This window comes from Penicillium arizonense (assembly GCF_001773325.1).
Source record: "Penicillium arizonense strain CBS 141311 chromosome Unknown PENARI_contig001, whole genome shotgun sequence".
Classification (NCBI taxonomy): Eukaryota; Fungi; Ascomycota; class Eurotiomycetes; order Eurotiales; family Aspergillaceae; genus Penicillium; species Penicillium arizonense.
In genome coordinates, this window is record NW_019173278.1 from 1,184,464 (window position 1) to 1,206,265 (window position 21,802).

Genomic DNA, 21,802 nt, shown 5'->3' on the forward strand with positions numbered 1-21,802 from the left:
AATTTTTAGTACGCGCTGGCAGAGTTCTGGTACTTCTCGACACCCTTGGCCAAGCAATCAGACGTGAGATCTTCTTGGAGAGAACACCTACGCCGAATATTGGGGTATGTCGTGGTTGTGTCTTGTTTGGAGTTTCCATCTGCTAACTGTTAGGGCTTCCGCAGGACCCGTGACCTCCGTCGTCCCCGAGCCTTTCCTTCATCCAATCGGGTCAAAGAACCAGCATCGATGCATCTTTGATGGATCGACATATGGTGTGAGATACGTGATTTTTTTTTTTGAGATGATGATTGGTTTTCCCGGGTGTGGTACGGGTTCATTGTTGTTTATGCGGACAGCATCCTACAGTACTACAAATCGGGTATTGGGTACTCTTTGGTTCTATCTTTTTCTTGGGTCCTGTCGCATACACTGGGTCAATGACAGCAAGCCGTTACAATTCATATGCACAGATTTCTTTCACGTCTTGTTTTCATCTGTGAAACGAGCCAAATAACAATGCTCCAACGAAGGTATAAAATTCAAGTGTGAAGCACACAATGCATAAATGACAGACAGGCGCTACATGACAATGCACTTCCCCCTCCGCTTCCTCCCTCGCTCCTTGATTGTATGTTCATTCCAATCCTGGATACGACGTCTCCATTCCTCGTTCTCGGGTGGTGGTAAGCTAGTAGGCTCCGTTGAAACCCGCCTACGGAACGAGCGCTGTCTCTGGGGTATCTCATGCTCATCATCTGCTACTGTCTCCTGCATATCACCATGCGGTTGTGGAATGTGCAGGAGGTTTGGGGACGACACAGAGTATGGGAAGTAGGCATCGCCAAGCGCGGATGCTCCCAGGTATGGAAGGGGCATTGGGTTTTCTTGGATGGTCTGTTCCGCTGGATGCACGGCAAACGTCGGCGGGGATTGAACGGCTGGGTGGTTATGTGCCAGGGACGCTGCTGCATCAGGTTGTGGGGTAGGCCCTTGGGTTGATGGCGGGATATCGTTGACGGACTGTTCCCGGGGAGCTGTGATTGTGGGGCTCTCGGATTGCTGGCTAAAGTAGAGATCTTCTCTGCCAATGGAGCTACCCCTGCGTCGGGGCCCAGTTATAGTGCCCAGTCTTTGCAGAATGGCGGATTGTGGGCGTGGGCGAGTTGATACAGTTGGCCGTGCAATGCGAGTGGTTTGTGCTCGTCCAGGATGATTGGCAGAGTCGTTGAGAGCCTGGGCATCTACCATGTTTCTCGGAAGAAGGGTCCTGAGTAGATCGTCTGGCAACGGTACCTCTGTTTCCTGTTTGTATGGGGGAGGAGGCGGTACCCAGTTATCGGCGTCGCTTTCATGGGGAACTTGTCGTCGACTGGGAGAGTTCCGATATCGTGGATCATATCGCCCGCGGGTTGATGCAGCTGCCGTAGCAGCGCGGTGGAGAACATCGCTCGAACGAGGTTGCGTGTTGTCATATGGAAGATCAAGTACATCGCCTCGAGATGTGTCAGTCGGCGAGGTAGGACTTGCAACACTGAATCGACGGAAATGAAACGGCACTGCCCGACTTTCCTGGGCAGCTACTAATCGCCGATGACTAGCGGATGCGAATGTTGTATCAGTATCTCCACGATGTAATCGAGTTCGCCTTCTTTCAAGTTCAACCTCGGTGTCCATAGAGGAGTCTGGTTCCATGAGGATTTTGGGTGCTGTTTCTCCGACTTCAAGATCCAGCTCGATCGTCTCACCATTCGTTGTGCACCGTTCAAAATCCAGGAGGAGCACCCGACCACCGTCAACCGGAATATCCTCTTCGCCAAATATCTGCGGACGCACACCACCCGGAGCAACTGCGACAAGTCTACGGCGATGACGTCTTGTCTCTGACGTTGAATCAGTCGCTCGTACCCAGTGAGCAGATGTAACTCCTTTCATGTCGGCGACGCGGCGTCCACGAATCAATATCTTGGGTTGTTGGATAATCTTCTGAAGCTGTGCGAGGTTGTCACGAGGTGGGCGGCCTCCGCAGTGATGAATGCCACCAACCTGGGTACCAGTGAGCTCATTTTGAGTACCTGTAGTTGAAGGAGTAAGGTCCAAACGACCAGGTACCCCGTATATCCACAAAGCAGAGTCTTGGAATCCCAAAGCAATAAGTTCTCCTGCATCATCCGTGGCTGGCCCCATACTTGGTCGCATCTCTCTTGTTTCGTCTGCGAAAAATGGACTGGCAAAATATACAACGCCCGCGTTGACGTCGTTCAGCCTTAGGGCTTTGAATGCTGCCAATTGGCTATCATAGCCTATTACCCAGTTTTCATCTGCGTCCTCATGACCAGCAATGAGGCAAGCGTGAGTGCATGCGCGTGTGATCTCAGGGAAGAGAATTTGTGTTGTCCACATTCGCATATGAAGCTCCTCAGGCGAGGCATCCGTTCCAGTCTCGGTATAGAAAGGTGCAGTGATGGTGACAACACCATCTCGCTCGCAATCAGTCGAAGATCCAAGGAGCATTGACCCATCAGGGGAGAACGAAAGTCCATCGACACGAAGGCAACGCACTGCGCGGCGATCGGTCGGCTTAGCATCCTCTCCCACCGCATAAACCTCGATACTATCTTCAAAGGCTAATGCTAGAACGCTCCCTGTTGGTGAAAATGCGATGTCCCTCGGAGCATCGTTCAGCGTGATAACTTGAATGTGCTTAGCTTCATCATCAGAAAGCTGGTATATATGAACTCTATGCGTGGAGGACAAAACAGCAATGAGAGAGCCATCGTCCCGAACTGTGGCACCCAATGGCCTTCTCCGAGTCTGTAGCTCATGCTTAACGGTGACTGGATCAGATGCCACATCCAATATCACAATGCGAGAGGAGCTGATACATAGGACTATTTGACCATTTGCGGAAAATGAAAATCGAAAGACTTCTCCTTGGGGGAAAGCAGTAGAGGAACTCATAGAACTTGAAATTAGTCTCACGAGAGTCTGCCGAGGCCGTAAAAACACGTCGTACGCATTCTGTCTGATCTCCTTAATAAAGAGGCGTTTGAGATCAGCGAGGCTCTCTGTCTCAGCCGTGGAATTGGCGCCATGAGTCCAAGAAAATGATGGACAGCGCGATAGGTGATGTGCATATAGTTCTGGGGTATCGGATGCATGCTTCCATTTTTGGCTTAGAAGAGCCAAGGATGCAAATGTATTAGCATCAGCGGCAAACAGGATGCTATCAAGCGGGTTAGAACATGTAGCACATACCCAAGCTACATGCTGGCATATGGGACTCGGTCTCAGCAGGTGAGAACTTACCGTTCGATCACATTGGCTGGGAGCCGATCAAATAACGCGTGCGAGTCGGGCGGTGCACCAGAGTGTTGCAACTCAGGGGAGCCTTCGGGCAAGGAGGCCTCCATGGTCACCACTACCTACTAAATCGGCGCGTAGTGGGCATTGAGAAGTCGATACTGTCCGAAGTTTATGTGGCTGTGCCCCATGAGGCAATGCGGGACGCCAGCGTTACAGCAATGAATTGATGCCGATCTAGATAAAAATAGCCTTGTTGCCTGAGGCCAGTAATTGATTATGTCAGGTATTACATTAGCATAATGAGTCAGCACCCCACATGCCCCGTGCAGTTTAGCTTCGATAAGGAAAAGATGAGATTTCTCCGGATTTTGACGACTGGGGCTGATCATTGTGTTCCAAGATGTGCTGCGCATAGCCCTGACTCATCTCTGGCCACTTCCATAGCCATTGACACTTTCAAATCCAATACTCGCCTCCCTTCTATGGCGCATTCGGCCGTGTGCTCGTACCCCTCACCCAGCCCAACCGCTAATCGGCCGACTCCGAAAACACCCCGGACCAGATCTTTTGTCTCCAAACCGCCATCTTTTGTTGCACTGTACTACCTGCCGGCATATACGCTCTTTCACTTGGGCGCGCATCATGTCGCCAGCAACGGTTCAAGTCAATTCCTCCTCTAAACTCCCATCCCCCGGATTCAACGCCGGCGCTCGACCATATCGATCTCACAAGGTCCGCGCCTGTGACCTGTGTCGCAAGCGCAAATCGCGATGCACCGTTGATATCCCCGGTCAATCGTGCCTTCTGTGTCGCGTGCAGGGGGCCGACTGCCACTATCAAGAAGAAGCTAATGCGGATGTTTCCTTGTTGAATGCACCGGATACAAAACCGTGGCAAGGGCCTCAAGTTTCAGATGCTCTTCCGGGACAGAAGCGCAAGCGCAGTCCCGATGGACCAACGCACCCGACTCAGAATATCCCGGCCCGTCAACCAATCAACGGGCCCAGTCCTCATGGAACGACGTCGTCGGGTGGTCGCCGAGGAAGCGATTCGCGGCGCAAAGACTTGGATGATCCTCAGAATGAGTCTGTTCTTATTGTTGGACCTATGGTTGCAGAAGATGCACAAGTAATTGAGAAGCATATGCCCCCGGAGCGGGCCAGTCAATCGGAAGAACCCAAGAGTCACCCATACAACATCTACTCGAGCGACCCACGGAAGCCAGTTCTCTACACCACAATTTCACGGCGGAGGAAGGGCATGCGGGTCGGAACTCCTCCCGGCGAGAATCAAAAGGAAGTATTGGAACAAATCCTAGGACCGTTCAAACACGATCTAGTGAGACTGTATGTTCATGATGTCTACCCTGAATATACACTTAATGCTAACTTGATTTTCTTCGTGGTAGCTTCATTGACCGCTTCAATGTTTCATTCCCCATATTTGACGGTGAATCATTTTGGGAGTCCTACATTGCCGAAGATCTACACGACCCTCCCGCTGCGCTAGTATGCCAGGTCTATTCGATGTCCCTGGTATATTGGCAACATACCCCCAAACTAGCCTGCCACCCGAAACCTGATGTTCGGTATGCGGTGAACATGACCGTCGCCGCATTACATGAGGACTTCTCAGCCCCCGGCTTATCAACTATCAGCGCCGCGCTTATCGACCTGACAGGACGACCCATCTTCTCGATGACCGGAAACGCCGTCAGTTGTGGCCGGATGCTGTCTTTGGCAAACTGTCTTGGCTTGAATCGCGATCCTAGCAATTGGAAACTTTCCCAGGCAGAGAAGGACCAGAGGATTCGTCTTTGGTGGGGAGTAGTCATTCACGATCGTTGGTAAGTTTCTAAGGCACATCTCAATCCGTGTGCACGTATCTAACATCTTAAAGGGGAAGTTTTGGTCATGGTGTACCGCCTCAGATTTCCAAGAACCAATACGATGTGCCTTTACCGACTGTGGATGTTATAGTCCCATCACACGTCCGCTCCACAGAGCGCGTGAGAGCAGCGCATTGCCACATCTATCTTTGCCGATTGACGGAGACCTTGGGCGAGCTATTACCACTGGTCTATGGCTTGCAACATAAGCCAGCGCGCGAGACATCTAAGAAGCTGAGACAGATCCGGACAGATCTCGATATGTGGGAAGACTCATTGCCAACCTGGTTGAGAGGGCCAGCAGTGCATCCTGGGGAGCGTATCTACGGAGCAAGCAGTTTACAACTTGCTTTCTTGGCTGTCAAAATGCTTGTCAGCCGCGTTGAGCTGAATGTAAGCAAGACAACAAAATCCCCCTAAGAACTCATTTCTAACAAAGTAGCAGGAGGTCAACAATGCTGAAACAGATAACCCGGAGGCCCGCCGTTATTTCCAGACAGAATGCAGAAGGTCTGCAGAGGAAATTGTTGGGTTCATGACCTCACTGCGAACAGATAACTTCAAAGAGTTCTGGTTACCTTGTATGTTGCAACCCTGTCACAGTTCATTGCCTCCAGATTTCTAACAATTACTACAGACAGTGCCTTCCACCTCACATCGACAGCCACTTTATTGGTTCGCTGTGCATTCGAAACCACCGACAGCGAGGTTGCACGATCATGTCTCGCCAATGTCGAGACCCTGCGCACAGTCTTGCGTCGCGTACGGGAAGAAGAAGACTGGGATGTAGCAGACATGTGTCTCGACCACTGCGAACGCATCATGCACCGACTTCCCGGAACTGGCGCTACAATGGATCAAGCCTTCACGAACAGCATGGCAGATAATGGGCTGGTCAACCCAGCCGCAATTTCACTGCCAGAGACACAAACAAACAACGACATCGTCGACGATATGATGTCGATCTCTAATACCTTCGGAACAATGGATGGTTTCCCCTTCGATATGACAGGAATCTGGGATGTCTCCGTTTTCCAAGATGTGAATCTGACGTGATATTCGGGGCTGACATCAGATTGGGAAATTTGACACAACCATTGCACATGTACTTGTAGAGATTGTTTCTGGCTTGTTTTTATTTTATTTTATATCTATATATACCCTGGGACCCAGAGTGAGCCCAACCAGCAGAAGGAATGCAACATTATCAATCTCAGTCTTTTCTCATATTAAAACTTCTGACCAATATTTTGTACATCGTGCCAAGAAACAGACAGAATCGCTATTTTACAGTCGTTCCAAAAAAAAGTATGCTCAGAACGAACCCCATGAACCATCTAATGACCTGCTCCTTGCCCGTAAATAAGAAGTAAAAGGAAGAAGATACAGAAGAAGATGGAGAGTGGGAGATGATGGAAGCTAGATGCCTCACGTGGGAAGAGGTGGCTTGCGCCGATTACTGCTCCTTAGTGCCAGCACCGAACATGCCAGCGAAAGAGCCCTTCATGCTCTGCATCTGCTCCTGACGGGCCTTCTCCTCTTCAGCAGCCATCTCAGCCAGCCACTTCTCACCGTTCAAACGGATCTCAGCCTCGACCATCTCGTAGTTCTTCTGGCCACGCTCGCGGATCTGATCCCAGAGCATCTTGCCCTGAGCCAGACCCTCCGAGGGGGTCGTCTCGCCGTCCAGGGTGCGGGCGGACTTCAGGCCAAGTGCGGAGGCGAAGTTGCCCAGGCCGCGGTTAGGCTTCTTCTTCCGCTCTTCTGCGAGCTCCTTCTCGAAGCGCTCGCGCATCGCCTTCTCACGCTTGGCGAACTCTGCCGGGATGGCGCTGCCGTCAAATGACTTCAGCACGGTACGCACGTCCTCGACACCCATGCCGGCGAGGTACTCCAGGAAGGGGATCAGGGCGACCAGCTCCTTATCCTTCGGGTCACCGGTCCACTTGTCTAGGATGATGGCGTTCTCGGGTTGGTAGCGGGCGTGTTCCTCCTTTGTGTCGAGGAGAATCACCTTGGAAAGGTCACGGTTGAGGTAGGCAAGATCCTTGAAAGAGTCAGCACTGCATCTTACCTAGAGAGGCTATTCGGCTTACCTTGATATATTCTCCATCCTTGTAGCGGGTAGCCTCACGGAACAGAGGCCAGCGGATGATACGGTAAGGGTCTAGCTTGCGGAGGACCTGGTCGGCCATCATGCTGGGCACACTGGTGAAAAGGACGAGTTCGTAGTACTGGTTCAGGTAACGGAGGAAGTAGTCGACGCCAGGGCGCTTGGCAACGCGCCATCCATGCTCCCGGCTCCACTCGCTGTGAACCAGAAGATCCTCCAAACTGAGCACCAGGGTGTAGGGCTGACGCATCTCGGGGTCCTCATCCGGAAGAAGCTTGGGGAAAGCAGGGTCCTTGTAGTAGCTGGTGAGATCGCTCATACGAGCCTTGATACGGTTGTACCAGAGACCCAGGCCCCATCCTGATGGGGTTTCGGGGTGAACGCGCTCCTCTTCTTCCGTCTCCCAGTTGCGGCCCAGGTAGCCCATTCCTGCGACACCGGCAAGCAGCATCGCGGCGTACATTATGTTGGCCATGCGGGCCTTGCGGCGGTCGAGGGATGTCTCATAGCCGCCCTTGGGGATGTCACCACCACCTTTGCCTTCCTCGCTGTACTCTTCTGACTGGGTAGGGTCTTCTGTAAGGTTCAATGGGCCCTTCTTCATGCGACCTTCGAGTTCAGCAGCCAGGGTCGATGGGATACCTTGTGTGAGATCGGGGAGAGGCTTCTGGGATGTCTGTTCGGGTTCGGGCTAAAGGGACGATAGTCAGAGGGGTGTTCTTGACATGTGTTTGGATGCAATTGTCATCTCACAGTGCCGGATGATTCGGCGGCCTTGGGCTCAGCCTTTGTGTCGAACTCGGGCTGCTCGGCAGCAAACTCCTTAGGTTCCGGGGCCGGGGCCTGGGGTGTCTTCTTCGCTTTTGATGACTTCACCCGTTGCTGGATACCCGGGGAAAGCTTGTAGGCGGCATATGGAGAGGACCGCGCCGACAGGGCTGATGCCCGGACGGCAGATGCGAGAACGTTTGGCCTCGTCAGAGGCAGAACGGCGCGACTGAGCATTGTGGAGGTGGGAGACAACAAGTGTAGTAGGTGTAATCGAAGCAGTTTGCCGTTAAAAGTCGGCGCGATTCGGTACGGCAGCGGACACGACCCCCTTGCGCACTTTGCTTATATCGATCGCCGCCGCCTCGCGATTTCTCTTTTTCTTTTTCTCTATTAGAAAGTTCACCCAGACCTAATTTGACCTATCAAGCACATTCTCTCTGCATGCCGGGTTGAATGAGCTGGGGAGACAAACGAAGATATTCTTCTATCCCACTTACCAAGAGCGCAGCAAAGGTTTTCTCCAGTGAAGCTGCGCTCCGATTGTGGGACACAATCCTTTTGAACATTTTTGTCTTTTTTGTCATTTTTGCTCAACTTGCCTACCATAAAAGAATGGGATGAAATATGAACTCCAAATCTAGACCTGTCGCATAGAATATACGCATCCGCCATGGGGTTGAAGAAGAAGCAGCTCCAGTTCGAGGAGGAAATACTCTCAGATATCGAGGCTGAGCCAGATCTTCCTCCTCGTCTACGGTCATTTCCTCTGTTCGAGCTGCCCTCCGAGATCCGCCTACGCATCTACCATTTCGTCCTATTCACGCCAACTCGGAAGAGTGCATTACAGCGCACTGGCAACGTCGGAGCCTCCGCGAAGAAGAGCAAGCCATTGTCGCCATCCTCACAACGTGTTGCCCTATTTCTCGTCTCCCGGAAAGTTCACGATGAAGCCACACACTACTTCTACTCGACGCAGACGTTCCGAGTATTTCCAGTCCAGGATTTCTTGAAGATGCCCACACTCCGCGCCTTGCCTCGTCGCCACCGCCCTTCCATCACAACCATCGAGCTGATTGTGGGATCAAGCTGGACTGCGCCACCGCGGAGCTGGATCGTGAATCAGGGATTAGGGTTACACGACATGGAGCTTGCACGCACGCTCAAGGTGTTCGTGCAGTGTGACCCGTCCCACCCTGTGTTCGAGGGCTTCCGCATCTCCAAGGATTTCTATACAGACTTCTGCGGGCAACTTCTGCAGAAGATACTGGAACGGCTACCTGGTTTGGTCCAGGTTGAATTCGATGCGTGGCCCTCCGTGGAGAAGAATGGGCCTTTGATGGCGCGCTTGCTTGCGGAAACTCGGCATGCGCAGAAGAAGGTCCTCTGGGGCCCTGAGAGAGGATGGACGGATTACGATGATCATCATAAGAAACACGACAATAATGACGCAGATGCTGCCTTTGATGCACTCCGTACTCACCCTCCTGAGGCCATTGAGGGCTTGGCCAACTCTCTTCAAACTGTCACTTTGAAATCATGATAGTCTGATGAATTAGTGGGGATTGTCTACATCACATATTAGCTTACGACTCTTTTTATATACATTGCGTGGCGCGCATAGATTAAATAGAACGGCACAACTGACTATATTCCTTGGCTTAATGATGGAAGAATTACAGTAGTACAACATGACAGAAAGAAGTTCCACCTAGTATCAAAAACTATCTACTTGGAGCATTTAAGTGGATTTCGTTCATTGATGGTCTACATAGTGTGCTAGGTCATATGGCATGCAATTCGTACATATAAACCCATGCAGTTAGTCCTTCAAGGAAACCAAGATATCGTAATTAGAGCGTTTCTGTAGCATTGGTCCACTTTCTAATCCTTTAGAGATCTTCGTCCACTTCCATGACAGCACCGTTACTGTTGTCTTTGGACGATGATTGCCGGGCCACGGAAGCTTCCTTGTCAATCATCTGCCTCGAGACGGCGACAATGTTATCTTCGATCAACTGTTGACTCACGTCCTCGATGTCTAGAAAGCGTTAGTTATTTGGTCACAGTAGTTATGACACGGGGACTTACGCTTCTTGGGGTCGAGCTTGCCGACATATCTCGTCTTCAGCTGATCCTTACTCAGCTCGGTCTCTTCCTTGATGCGCTTCTCATAGCCCTCCGCAAGGAGAACAAGCTGCTTCATGCGCTCCACATTGTGCTGACCCTCCTCGTGGAAGTCACTCATGTCCAAGGCCTCGGTCCATACGTGCTTGTGGAGGTTCATCAACATGTTCTCCTCCAATCCTGTCTTGCGGTAATCGATCGCAATGCTGTAGTAGTGGCGGTTGAGACCGTGAATGAGAGCCTGAATCGAAGGCTTGTTGAGGTGACCCAAGTTGGATGTGGTCTGGCGGGGCTCCTGGCCCATGACCACGGTTTGAGGCTGGATGAGACGGAACGCATCAATGACGACCTTACCCTTCACTGACTGGATGGGATCGACGACAACGGCAACGGCACGAGGTGTGAGCTGTTCGAAGGATTGCTGAGTGTTGATATCGACCGAGGAGAGCCAGCAGCCGAAACCAGGATGCGAGTGGTACCAGCCAACAACAGTTTCTGGCCTGTGCAGGTATTAAATTAGCGCCGTATAATCCAATGATTGGTGTTGATAACTTACCGTCCCGTTTGCCGGAGCATCTCCATCATCTTGGTCTGGAACACAGGGTCCACGGCCTCAACACTGACACCAGTACCGCTCTGGGGCATGGCAAAAACATCCACAACCCGAACTGTGTACTCATCTACGAACTCGCCTAGCATCAGACCCATGACTTCCATTGGAACACCTGCGCGGCCGTGTCGTAGCATCTTGAGCAGAGCCAGGGAAGAGATGTGGACAGTTTCGGAGTTATCAATCAGGTTCGGTGTGTCCTAGAATAAAACCATTAGTACCGCGTGATTTAAGTGCATTGAGGGTAAAGCTGATTCTGCGCCAATGATGCGGCCCAACAAGGAGCTTCAATAGATAGACACTTAGCGAGATCGGGGTAATCGTCTGACTTACACCACCCGGGGCACCACCACCCATGCCCATGCCCTGGGCAGCCTGGAGCATCCGGTTAAGCCGATCCATGATTTCTAGGTAAGTCCGGACAAGACTTGATGAAACGAGAGGACAAGAGGTAGCTTCCTAGTTGGAAGCTCCGGGGCGGTCGAGTTTCTTCGGCGACTTGAACTGGTAAAAGACTCTTTGGGGGGCGACTCTAAAATAGAGCTAGTGAAGACTAGACGGATGTTGCAATATTCACCAGAAGCCAGAAGATAGAAAAGTGTCGGAGACGTGTCGATGATGAGCAAGCAGTGGTAGCTTTGCCTGACGAAGGCGGTGAGGGGTTCTCTCGGCTTTGGCTCCTTCCCACGCCGTGATTCTCTCTGTCTCTCCCCATCACTTGCCGCGTTCGACTATGACAGAATTGGCTTACCTTTGTGTTTAGTCCTGCTGTCTACTATTCACCTTGTTCCGGTGACTGGGTGCCGTTTTGCAATCTGCTCTCTTGGGAGTATCTCCGCATTGCGCCTTCAATTCTTCTAACCGCATACTTCCTACTTTCGTACCCCATTCTCCAAATCCTGCATTTCTCGAAACCCGCCTCTCAACTCTCTGATTATTTCTCGGTCATCTTGCGACATGGCTGCGGAACCTATCTCCAATGGCCTCCTCGGGTCCAAGAACAAGAAGGTCGCCTACTTCTACGACTCTGATGTGGGCAACTATGCCTACGTTTCGGGCCACCCCATGAAGCCCCATCGCATTCGTATGACACACAGCCTGGTTATGAACTATGGTCTCTACAAGAAGATGGAGATCTACGTGAGTCTTACCTTTTATTCTACTTAAAGTCCTATCCTTGCTAACGCGCAAATATCTCAGCGCGCCAAACCTGCGTCAAAGTATGAAATGACCCAATTCCACACCGACGAGTACATCGATTTCCTCTCCAAGGTTACGCCAGACAACATGGATCAATTTTCAAAAGAACAAAGCCGGTACAACGTGGGTGACGATTGCCCCGTCTTCGACGGTCTGTTTGAGTTCTGCGGAATTAGCGCTGGAGGCAGTATGGAAGGTGCTGCACGACTGAACCGCAACAAGTGCGATGTTGCTGTTAACTGGGCTGGTGGTCTGCACCACGCCAAGAAGAGTGAAGCAAGTGGCTTCTGTTACGTCAATGGTAAGATGTTTGAAGTTAATATGCCTTTGTGTTTGGACTAACACCCGGCAGATATTGTTCTCGGAATTCTTGAGCTGCTGCGTTTCAAGCAGCGTGTTCTTTATGTCGATATTGATGTTCACCACGGCGATGGCGTCGAAGAGGCCTTCTACACGACTGATCGTGTCATGACGGTTTCTTTCCACAAGTACGGCGAGTACTTCCCGGGTACCGGTGAGCTCCGCGATATCGGTGTCGGCCAGGGCAAGCATTATGCAGTCAACTTCCCTCTTCGCGATGGTATCAATGACACCTCGTACAAGAGCATCTTTGAGCCTGTCATTAAGAGTGTTATGGAGTGGTACCGCCCGGAGGCAGTGGTGCTGCAGTGCGGTGGTGACAGTCTCTCCGGTGATCGTCTGGGCTGCTTCAACCTGAGTATGCGTGGACATGCCAACTGTGTTAACTTCATCAAGAGCTTTGATCTACCAACCTTGATTCTTGGCGGCGGTGGATACACCATGCGTAACGTGGCACGAACATGGGCTTATGAGACAGGTATTCTGGTTGGAGAAGGTCTTGAATCGGAGCTACCCTACAACGATTATTACGAGGTAAGAGAAATTTTCCTGTTGTGGACGAGTTGATGCTAACCAAGCTTAGTACTTTGCACCTGATTATGAGCTTGATGTCCGGCCCTCCAATATGGACAATGCGAACACCAAAGAATATCTCGATAAGATTCGCAATCAGGTCGTTGAAAATCTCAAGCGCACGGCATTTGCTCCTTCAGTTCAGATGACAGATGTGCCACGGAACCCGATCTTGGACGGTATGGACGACGAGGCCGATGACGTTATGGATGACCTTGATGAAGATGAGAACAAAGACAAGCGGTATACGCAACGACGTTTTGATCAATACACCGAGAAGGCTGGTGAGCTGAGCGACAGCGAGGACGAAGAGGAGAACGCTGCCAACGGCGTTCGTCGTCAGCCAGGTGCCATTCGCCGCCGCAACCAAGTCAACTACCGTAACCTTGAGCCGGACTCCGGACTAGACAGTGGCATGGCCACCCCTCAAGACGCCTCGTCTGCAGCCGAAGGTGAAATGGATTCCACGCTTGATGCGCAGATGGCTGATGTTCCCCGAACGGAGCCCGAGGCGACTTCCACTGCCCCTCAAGCAGAGGATACTCCTGCGACTGATGCTGATCGTATGATGTTAGAGACTGAGGAACAAGGAGCCTCAACTACATCCCAGCTCCAGTCCCCTGCGCTTAATGACGAAGATACAATGATGGAAGATGCTGTCGCCGGACCTACTGCCTCAGAGCAGGCACCAGTTGAGGGTGATGGTAAGAAGACCGAGGAAACTTCTCCCGCTCAGGGCTCCGCTCCTTCCCCTACCCGAATTCAATCTCCTCCAAGGCATGCTGCCGAGCCTACCAGTGAGAAGGCCGAGGCGCCCTCAGCAGAGGCTTCTGCGCCCGCTGCGGACACCAACGCTACCAAGGAGGAGAAACCAGCATCTACCGAAGATCTCAAGAAAGAGGAGTAATAAGCTGTGATACAAGATGACAATATCGGATCTGGCGCAACGGACAATGGCAGAAGGTGTTATCGGTTTACAGCGTACTCGCATCTTGCTTGACACTGGGGGCATCATCACTCGTGGCGGAATGGCAATCGGGTTGAATTGGATTGAGAATCTCACATCACACGTCTTCATGGAAAGTGTTGACTTTGTTTAGCAGGCTGCTTCTACAAGGGCTGCTCAACTTTGAGAAGGAATTGTTTTATCTTGATCGTTCCCCGTGTCTGTTTTTTATTTTATTTTCCCCTGGCTTTTATGATTGCAATATGACGAGTGAAATATTCCCAAACAGTCGCCATGCTCATAGTAGAGTACAGTAGCTCTAAGTTACAAAGGGGATAAAGATGTCATTGGTGCCTGAGGCCGAAAGACGGTGGTTTCCGCTAGCCCAAATGGGGTTAGCATTAGGGCACGGCTATGGAGCCATCCCACCAATAAAACAGCAGCGCCAAGATTTTACGCACTTTGCCCACTAAGCGAGAAAGCACACCTCCAGTTTGGAACCTCGTCGTCCGGAACTCTCGACCTCTTGTCGCCAACCCTTTTCACCCAACTTCGTCCCCGTGATACCTAGCCATCATGTCTAAGAGAGGGTGAGTTTACCAGCAACTTCATTCCTTGATCCATTCGATTCCGAACGACACAAGCCTGCGGGGAAGATCGAAAATTTGTTGAGCATCCACCTTGTGTCGAGAGGATAGAATGGCGCCAGGATTGGAAACGAACACGGCAGAAAAGAACGGTCTTGCTAACGGTTGAATAGTCGTGGCGGTGCCGCCGGCAACAAGCTGAAGATGACTCTCGGTCTGCCCTGGTACGTCTTCAAATTTCTTATCGTCTAGTGTATCTCGCATGCGCTTCCATGTCCGCCGGATCCCACAGTCGTCTCGTCGATCAATATGTCTCGAATACAACCAGCATCGACAGAAACCAGAGACCGGCGGACATCGAGGAAACCAAAAAAAATGGAACTCTATCCCACAGTTTCCATTCAGCATGGGGAACACGGCACAACAATAATGGAAGAGAAACAGAACACTAACGGATCCCTTTTCGTCGAATAGTGGCGCCGTGATGAACTGCTGCGACAACTCCGGTGCTCGCAACTTGTACATCATCTCCGTCAAGGGTATCGGTGCCCGCCTGAACCGTCTCCCCGCCGCCGGTGTTGGTGACATGGTCATGGCCACCGTCAAGAAGGGAAAGCCCGAGCTCCGTAAGAAGGTTATGCCCGCTGTCGTTGTCCGCCAGAGCAAGCCCTGGCGCCGCCCCGACGGTATCTACCTGTACTTCGAGGACAACGCAGGTGTTATCGTCAACGCCAAGGGTGAGATGAAGGGTTCCGCCATCACCGGTCCCGTCGGAAAGGAGGCTGCTGAGCTTTGGCCCGTACGTTCACACCCATTTATCTGCTGCTTGGAACTGGATCTTATTTATATCCGTTACCTTGTCATGCACCATTCCTTTCCATCAGACCATCAAGCTAACCTATCTCACAGCGTATTGCCTCCAACTCCGGTGTCGTCATGTAAAGAGAGCAAAAGCCGAATTTTAAAGAAAAAGAACGATACCAAACCTCAAATCTGTTCGGGACCTGGAACGCGGTGCATATGAGACCATAGGATTAAAATGGGATAGTGGACTGGTGGTGTCCATTTTGACGACGAAATCCAACTGTGTTTATTTTCAAGCCGGTTTTATTCCTTCCATCTTCGTGTTTTCTCCCTCCCCCTCTCTCCCTTTACTGGCGACCTCGGAAGTATTACTTTTGAAAAAATCATATCACTTTTTCAATTGCCTAGTCTTCCTTTGCGCATCTTTATCTTTATTCGAGAGACGTCGGCTGCTTGACAATCTTGGCTTAGAGAGAGACCGGCTTGTTGCTTGGTTTTTTTGGTCCTTTGTGTGTGGTTGTTTTCGTTGTTCTTGGGATCGAGCAGATTTATGAACTCTGATATGACTACCAAAATGGCGATGTACATGTCCTGTCGTAGATTGTAGATATGGACGTATTGTAGTTTGCACTTGGCTTGCCATGACCTGGTCTGTCAACATTTACTATGTGTGACTTGCCCTAACTTATATTACACAGGTTTTGCAAATACATGTTGGACAAGCCTAGATGCAACACGATATATATCCACGATGAAGTATATTTTGTTCCATGGGTCTAATAGTGATATTGATACAGTAAACCAAAACATATCTACAAGCTCACCAACCAACTATTTCTTCTGTCCACCTGTTTTCGACTCTTCCAACTGTACATTTGAAGACTCCTGCGGACGTAGCTTCTGCTCCTTCCTGTCAGATTGCGAACGAGCATCTATTCTCGCTCCATCATTACCAGATGCAACAAATCCAAGTAGGAACCAAACCAGCGTGACACCAAGCGTCACAAGCACAAGAACATGGACAGCCCACCAAATATGCTGTACCCCGGCAGGACACATAGTGATCTCGTAGCTCCACTCGCCAACAGCCTGATCATACCACGCCGAGAGAAGACCGGCATTACCGCCAAATTCACCCATCATCGAGCGAAGAGTCACCTCCCGAATAGAAGGACTGTTGATCTGCTGGTTCTCCTCGAAGCGTTTGGCATCCCACTTCCAAACCCGAGAAGGACTCTTGGTTCTCTGATCCTCCTCTTTCTTCTCTTGGTCATCACCTACTTCCTTAGAAGTACGATTGACATAATGAACAGCATCACAGCCAGTGTGATCATGTCCTGTAAGAATAAGCCCATTCCGACCTTGTCCACCGACAGGTGCACGATCATCGCCACTCATTCCAAAGATTCCCTGCAGGATACCGCCAGCGCTGAGTGTATCACTGATATGGTTCTGCTCCTTGAGGCCGCTTTCACGCCAGCGGGGGACACCATCCGGGCCGTCATCATCTTCAGACTCGTGGAACGAGAAGTAAGGACCGTCAGTGCAGATGCCATCTGGTTTATGGAGAGGCAAATGCGTCAGAAGGAGTGTAAACGCTGAGCGGTCCTCAACTGGCGCAAGCCGGTGGGCAATCAGCTCGTTCAGATAAGCGTAAGTCCGGTCTTGAACAACTGAAGAGAGCGCGGGAGTATCGAACATGAGAGAATTGAGGTTGATCAGATGCAGAGTAGGCGTAACAACCGATTCCCGCGCAGAAGAGGAGGAACCCTCTCCAGCGGAGACTGATACATTCACAGGAAAATGTTCAAAACGGACATCCCAATTCGCACGACCAAACACACGCTCGAAACGTTCCATGCGCGCCTCGTCGATATCACCCGCATAGCCAATATCATGATTACCAGCAATGTTAATAATCCGCCTCGCCCAAGCCGGGTCCGCATCCACACCTAGCAATTCTACCGGCGGCGCAGCTTTATCCTTACTACCCGCACCAACAGCACCAGTCCGCGTGAGGTTATCGTCCACGCGCTCTCCGCCATGGAACACACGATTCCAATACCGGTATCCGCGCCAAGCGAACTCCTCATTCGAAATCCATTGGCTGCCCACCAGATCGCCGAGGACTGTTGTGTGTGTTGGGCGCGTCCACCAGAATAGCGTGCGGTAGATGTGCGCAAGGTAGAAGTCGTTCCCGAAGAGGTCGAGGCGTTTCAGGGCGGATTTGAAGGCGCGTGGGATATCTTCTGTTGCTAGTTCGTGCAGGCTGGTTGTTATGTTTGAAAGGACGGTTTCGTTTAGGAGGGCTTGTGCAAATGGGGTTTTGGGGGTGGTTGTGGTTGCATTGCTGATTGCTTCTTGGACGGCGCGCCAGTGGGTTTGTATGCGTGGGTATAGTTCATATTCTGGGAATGGGAGGGAGGTGTCGCCTTCTAACTGGGGGTCTGCGAGGACTAGGAGTCTGAAGATTGCCGGTTCGGTGGTTGGGTCCGGGGTTGAGGGTGAGATGCCGAGGTGTTGGAGGAAGGTGTTTAGAACGGCATTTTGGTGGAATTGTCTTATTGATGACTTTGGTTCCGATTCGGAGGCGTGAGATCTTGGTAAAGGAAAGGCGCAGCCGTTGAAGACTGGGTAGAAATAGAGGTAAACAGTGGCGGTGACTGTGAGTGGGAGGAGAATCGCAAGTGTGCGCGACAGCAGCCACCGGAGGGACATGGGGAGTTTTATTAAAATGACAGTAAAGGATAATAATGTTATAAAGACATATACAGCATTGTGGACAATGGACAGGGGGTTGGAGAGGAAAGGAGAAGGTAACAAATTGAAGTGACATGGCTGATCGATAACGATAACGCGACACTATAAAACAATGCAAGGGCCGAAGATCTTCAAAAGATATTTCAGAGCAGCATTGAGGGATTCAATATTTGATAATATCGCATTCTCTAGAAAATACCTGAAACATGCGTGATCAACATCCTTATATCTCCCAGTATACTTCTCAGCCCGGCGGCGCAAAATCACCTAGAAAGAGACTATAGGACCGAAAATGATACTATTAGGGTAATATATCTACAAAATACGTAATTAGGGCAAGGGAGACGCTCATTACCAAGCCAGCACAAACTCAACTTCGTATCCATAAGCAAATCAATCGTATAATCGCACATCCCTCGTGGCCAAAGTACCCGCAAGGGAAAGTGACCCGAGTCAAAGAAGAGGAAGAAGTCTGAGCGAGGGGTATATCACATCGAACGCCAGCAAAAGGGAAACGTAAAGCGAGAAATGACAAAGCAGAGCATCAAGGGGGTAGGATAGGTTAGGTAAATAGCAAGAAATAGCTGTCAAATGACATAAATGCAAGAAAGATCACAAAGAAAATAGAATCGAGTAGAAACGTATTCACTTGGATTCCGCCTTGGTCAGGGGATCGGGGAGCAAGGGAGAACCTAGGTCTCCAAGGCGATCCAGTGTGGGTTTATCAGTGCCGTTCTGATCAGGCTCGTCCAGGCTGACCTTGGCGTCTTCGAACGAGTTAGCAGGGGAGGACTGGGCGTTGGACAGGTTGAGGCCATCGATCTGTAGGCCAGTCTCTTCCTCTTCCTCGTCGATTGTTTGCTCTGCTTTGGCTTTAGAGGAAGCGGACATCAGCTCTGGCGGCCGCTGGTTCATGGCTTGGGCTTGTTTCAGACTGATGGTCTTTTGCTTGTTGGTGCTTTCCACGGCCTGGCCCAGATCACGCTCGATGGTTGCTTTCATCAGGGCAGCCATCCACAGGCGACCTTGCTGGACATTGTCGACTTGGAAATAGTGGGTGGCGGGCTTCGTGAACTGCACGGTGCGCGAGTTGTTTGTCTTGGGGGGCACGAGTTTAAAGAAGAAGGGTCCACTGCCGTCCTTGTTGGTGAGGGACTGAATTACCGAGGGGGAGATGAGCTTCGTGCCATTGGTGCCGTCTTCAGCGGTGTTGCTGGCATTGGCGTTGGCAGGCATTGCGGTTGAGCCGGTGATAGTCGCATGCAGGGCAATTATAGGGTCTTGGTCCGCTCGGAGGACGCGGTGGGCGGTGATGTCAATCAAGCCTCTTTCCTCGGTATCGTCCTCGGAATAATAGTAGGACAAGCGACGACCACGGAGGACAAACAGACGGGGCTTCCAAGTCGTCATCAAGTTGGAAGATCGCTTCTTCATCCATCCACTATATTCGCAGCCATCCATCTGCTCCTCTGGGGTCTTCTTCTCAAGACCGCGAGTATAGGCGCTGGTTTCTTTCTTGGACTTGACGGTCCGAGGGCGAATTTGGAATCCGTTGGGGTCAGTCACCTTGCCAGACCCATCTGTGCTATGCCGTTCCGAGCTCTTCGACGTCGCCGATGGAGTCGTGGATCCGGTGCGCGCGGAAGTGGGGTCGTATTCGCGCGGCGAAACAGGCGCAGAGGTGTCAATTTTCTTTCCAACAACATCGGAGATAGCACGAAGGCCCATTGCCCGCCGGAACTTGGGGCCGGCATTCTTCAATGGTTGGAACTGAGATGTAGAGGAGCGAGCACTACCGTCGGAATCAGTCTTGCTCCGAGGGGCAAAGTTGGCGAAGAATCCGCCTGTCTTGCTTTCAGTAGCTGGAGACTGGGAGCTAGTTCCACTTCCCGAGACACGAGTGCTCAAGCTTCGCAGTCGACTCTTCGGTGGCGTGCCATGGTAAGCCTGAGCAGCAGGGGAAACATGCTTTGCTGCGTCGCGGATTGAATCAGCACTGCCAACACGAGAGTGGCGCTTTCCGGCGGTTTTGACCCGATACGGTTCGTCAGCATAGCTCGACTTTCGTGAATGGCTCACGCTGCCATTGGTAGAACTGCGTTTTTGTAGAACGCGACGATTCCGGCGGCTGTCAACTTCGGTCCCCGAGAAGTAACCCCGATCAAAGTCATCAATCTGATCAGGGGTGGTGGTGTAAGAATTGGTGTACGAGCCCGAGTCGGTAGTCAGTGGTCCTCGAAAGCCTGAAGTACCCAAGGATGTTCCTGGACGAGCGGGCATTGTCTGCGAACCGGAATTGAGAGTCCAAGCACGGTCAAACGAGGGCTTCTTTTGATGATGACCACTGAAACCATCGGGCATGCCACGATGGGTGGCGTCGATGGACGAATGACGACGCGTATGATTAAGGTCACGAATTGACGCAGCAGAAATTCTCCTCGGGGAGTCATGGCTGTATGGAGGAGTCATAGGCGAGCTATTATTGCTCGCCAGTCGTGGGTGCTGTGTCGGAGCAGAGGCCCGGGGATGTTGATACCCTGAGCCGTGCTTTTCTGACAGCGTTGGAATCCGGGGGAGAAGTGGGCCAGTGTGTCCCGCGCGAGACAACGTGCGCTCCTCCGGAGGGCCCGAGATGCTCGAGACGGAGCCTCTTTGGCTATGCTGTTGACCAAAGCCCTTAATATCCTCTTGGAAGGCTTTGATCTTGTGCCATGTTTTCAGGCGTTTGCCCATGACACCAAACTCGAATTCCTTCATAAAAATGAAATCCTGATCCATGTCAAGAAGAACATCTCCGGTGATTTCCTGCTCTTCAAAGATATCACAGTGGTTGGAATCAATACCGAGCGCACGCAAGTGTCTGGCAGTCTCCGCTTGACTCCATTTCCGCACTTGCTGCTCACTGGGAAGGTTCCTCTCTTCATCATCAGTCTCCTGTCCATTGATATAAGAAGCCCGATGATCAAGATGGCTGCTATACTCGCTTCCTGAATCATTGATGGGTTTGTGGTCTTGAGTCGACACACTATGGCGCGGGGTGTTCATATCCGTAATGTGTTCATCGATGACGCTCAACGTCTCATTCATCACTGGGCTTTCTTCCCCATTCACGTGATTGCCGATAGGGCTGCGGAACGCTTGTTGGATGTCGGCTGCCAGGCTGGGCCGAGGCAGCGGAGATGACGCGGATCGTTGTTGGGTGGGAGAATCAAGTTGCGGCGATTGCATATCGGCGGTGCTCACATGTCGTGAGGCTTGAGGAGTGGACTGCCCACTCCCCATTGAGGCGAATGATGAATCTGTCGCGCTCGCAAATTCCAATTGCGCCGGTGATTCTAAAAGCACGGGCGATTCGGCCAGGCTCTTTCTAGTAGTGCACGCTTTGGTGAAGTCTTTCGCGCATGTTAGCTTTCGCTTCTCCACGATTCACGCTCAATTATGCACATACTGGCTGGAAAAAGACCTGTTTTCCCCGTGCTCAGATTTTTGCCCAGGTACCACGCATCGCCAAACTCGTCGTCCAACTCCACCAATTCAATCCGATCACGCGGTGCCATGACCAGTTCATCTTCTCCCCGTCCATTGAAGCCATCTATATCCGAGAGTTAGCGCGCCCCTCTGAGGCAAGCGAGAGACTGGGCGCGTGCGCGCCGTCGTCGCACAAGCGTCACTTACGAATGACTTCCAGCATATCACCGGGGCTCAGGCCCCGGGGTGGTCCCATAGTAACCATTTCTTGATGGTTGTCGATTCTCCGATCGCGCAAGTGAGCTCGGAAGAT

The 21,802-nt window shown here is 51.5% G+C and overlaps 9 protein-coding genes across 9 annotated transcripts; 4 read left to right on the forward strand and 5 right to left on the reverse strand.

Moving 5' to 3' along the window:
* Positions 1–561: 561 nt before the first annotated feature.
* Positions 562–3,392, reverse strand: PENARI_c001G03887 (F-box domain protein; the record flags this gene model as incomplete). The annotated part of the gene is made up of 2 exons (XM_022626435.1): positions 562–3,205; positions 3,289–3,392. 2 exons carry the CDS (start codon positions 3,390–3,392, stop codon positions 562–564), a joined length of 2,748 nt encoding a protein of 915 aa, XP_022493664.1.
* Positions 3,393–3,927: 535 nt separating this feature from the next.
* PENARI_c001G00351 (putative C6 transcription factor) lies at positions 3,928–6,229 on the forward strand (the record flags this gene model as incomplete). The annotated part of the gene is made up of 5 exons (XM_022626140.1): positions 3,928–4,631; positions 4,694–5,131; positions 5,185–5,566; positions 5,619–5,754; positions 5,811–6,229. The coding sequence occupies 5 exons, from the start codon at positions 3,928–3,930 to the stop codon at positions 6,227–6,229; spliced, it is 2,079 nt and encodes a 692-aa protein (XP_022493803.1).
* A 400-nt stretch (positions 6,230–6,629) lies between these two features.
* Positions 6,630–8,291, reverse strand: PENARI_c001G05574 (protein translocase subunit TIM50; the record flags this gene model as incomplete). The annotated part of the gene is made up of 3 exons (XM_022626574.1): positions 6,630–7,220; positions 7,270–7,977; positions 8,040–8,291. 3 exons carry the CDS (start codon positions 8,289–8,291, stop codon positions 6,630–6,632), a joined length of 1,551 nt encoding a protein of 516 aa, XP_022493791.1.
* A 436-nt stretch (positions 8,292–8,727) lies between these two features.
* On the forward strand, positions 8,728–9,597 carry PENARI_c001G07339 (uncharacterized protein; the record flags this gene model as incomplete). Its single annotated transcript, XM_022626709.1, has 1 exon — positions 8,728–9,597. One exon carries the CDS (start codon positions 8,728–8,730, stop codon positions 9,595–9,597), a length of 870 nt encoding a protein of 289 aa, XP_022493898.1.
* Positions 9,598–9,946: 349 nt separating this feature from the next.
* Positions 9,947–11,193, reverse strand: PENARI_c001G10974 (proteasome regulatory particle lid subunit RPN11; the record flags this gene model as incomplete). Its single annotated transcript, XM_022626992.1, has 4 exons — positions 9,947–10,095; positions 10,146–10,681; positions 10,738–10,991; positions 11,125–11,193. 4 exons carry the CDS (start codon positions 11,191–11,193, stop codon positions 9,947–9,949), a joined length of 1,008 nt encoding a protein of 335 aa, XP_022494024.1.
* Positions 11,194–11,748: 555 nt separating this feature from the next.
* On the forward strand, positions 11,749–13,831 carry rpdA (histone deacetylase RPD3; the record flags this gene model as incomplete). Its single annotated transcript, XM_022626250.1, has 4 exons — positions 11,749–11,931; positions 11,992–12,292; positions 12,344–12,885; positions 12,935–13,831. The coding sequence occupies 4 exons, from the start codon at positions 11,749–11,751 to the stop codon at positions 13,829–13,831; spliced, it is 1,923 nt and encodes a 640-aa protein (XP_022493052.1).
* A 615-nt stretch (positions 13,832–14,446) lies between these two features.
* Positions 14,447–15,399, forward strand: PENARI_c001G08693 (60S ribosomal protein uL14; the record flags this gene model as incomplete). The annotated part of the gene is made up of 4 exons (XM_022626814.1): positions 14,447–14,460; positions 14,631–14,681; positions 14,932–15,256; positions 15,367–15,399. 4 exons carry the CDS (start codon positions 14,447–14,449, stop codon positions 15,397–15,399), a joined length of 423 nt encoding a protein of 140 aa, XP_022493596.1.
* A 693-nt stretch (positions 15,400–16,092) lies between these two features.
* Positions 16,093–17,979, reverse strand: PENARI_c001G08818 (uncharacterized protein; the record flags this gene model as incomplete). The annotated part of the gene is made up of 1 exon (XM_022626822.1): positions 16,093–17,979. The coding sequence occupies one exon, from the start codon at positions 17,977–17,979 to the stop codon at positions 16,093–16,095; it is 1,887 nt and encodes a 628-aa protein (XP_022493382.1).
* A 687-nt stretch (positions 17,980–18,666) lies between these two features.
* On the reverse strand, positions 18,667–21,745 carry PENARI_c001G08153 (putative polarized growth protein (Boi2); the record flags this gene model as incomplete). The annotated part of the gene is made up of 3 exons (XM_022626778.1): positions 18,667–21,413; positions 21,470–21,613; positions 21,697–21,745. The coding sequence occupies 3 exons, from the start codon at positions 21,743–21,745 to the stop codon at positions 18,667–18,669; spliced, it is 2,940 nt and encodes a 979-aa protein (XP_022493931.1).
* Positions 21,746–21,802: the final 57 nt, after the last annotated feature.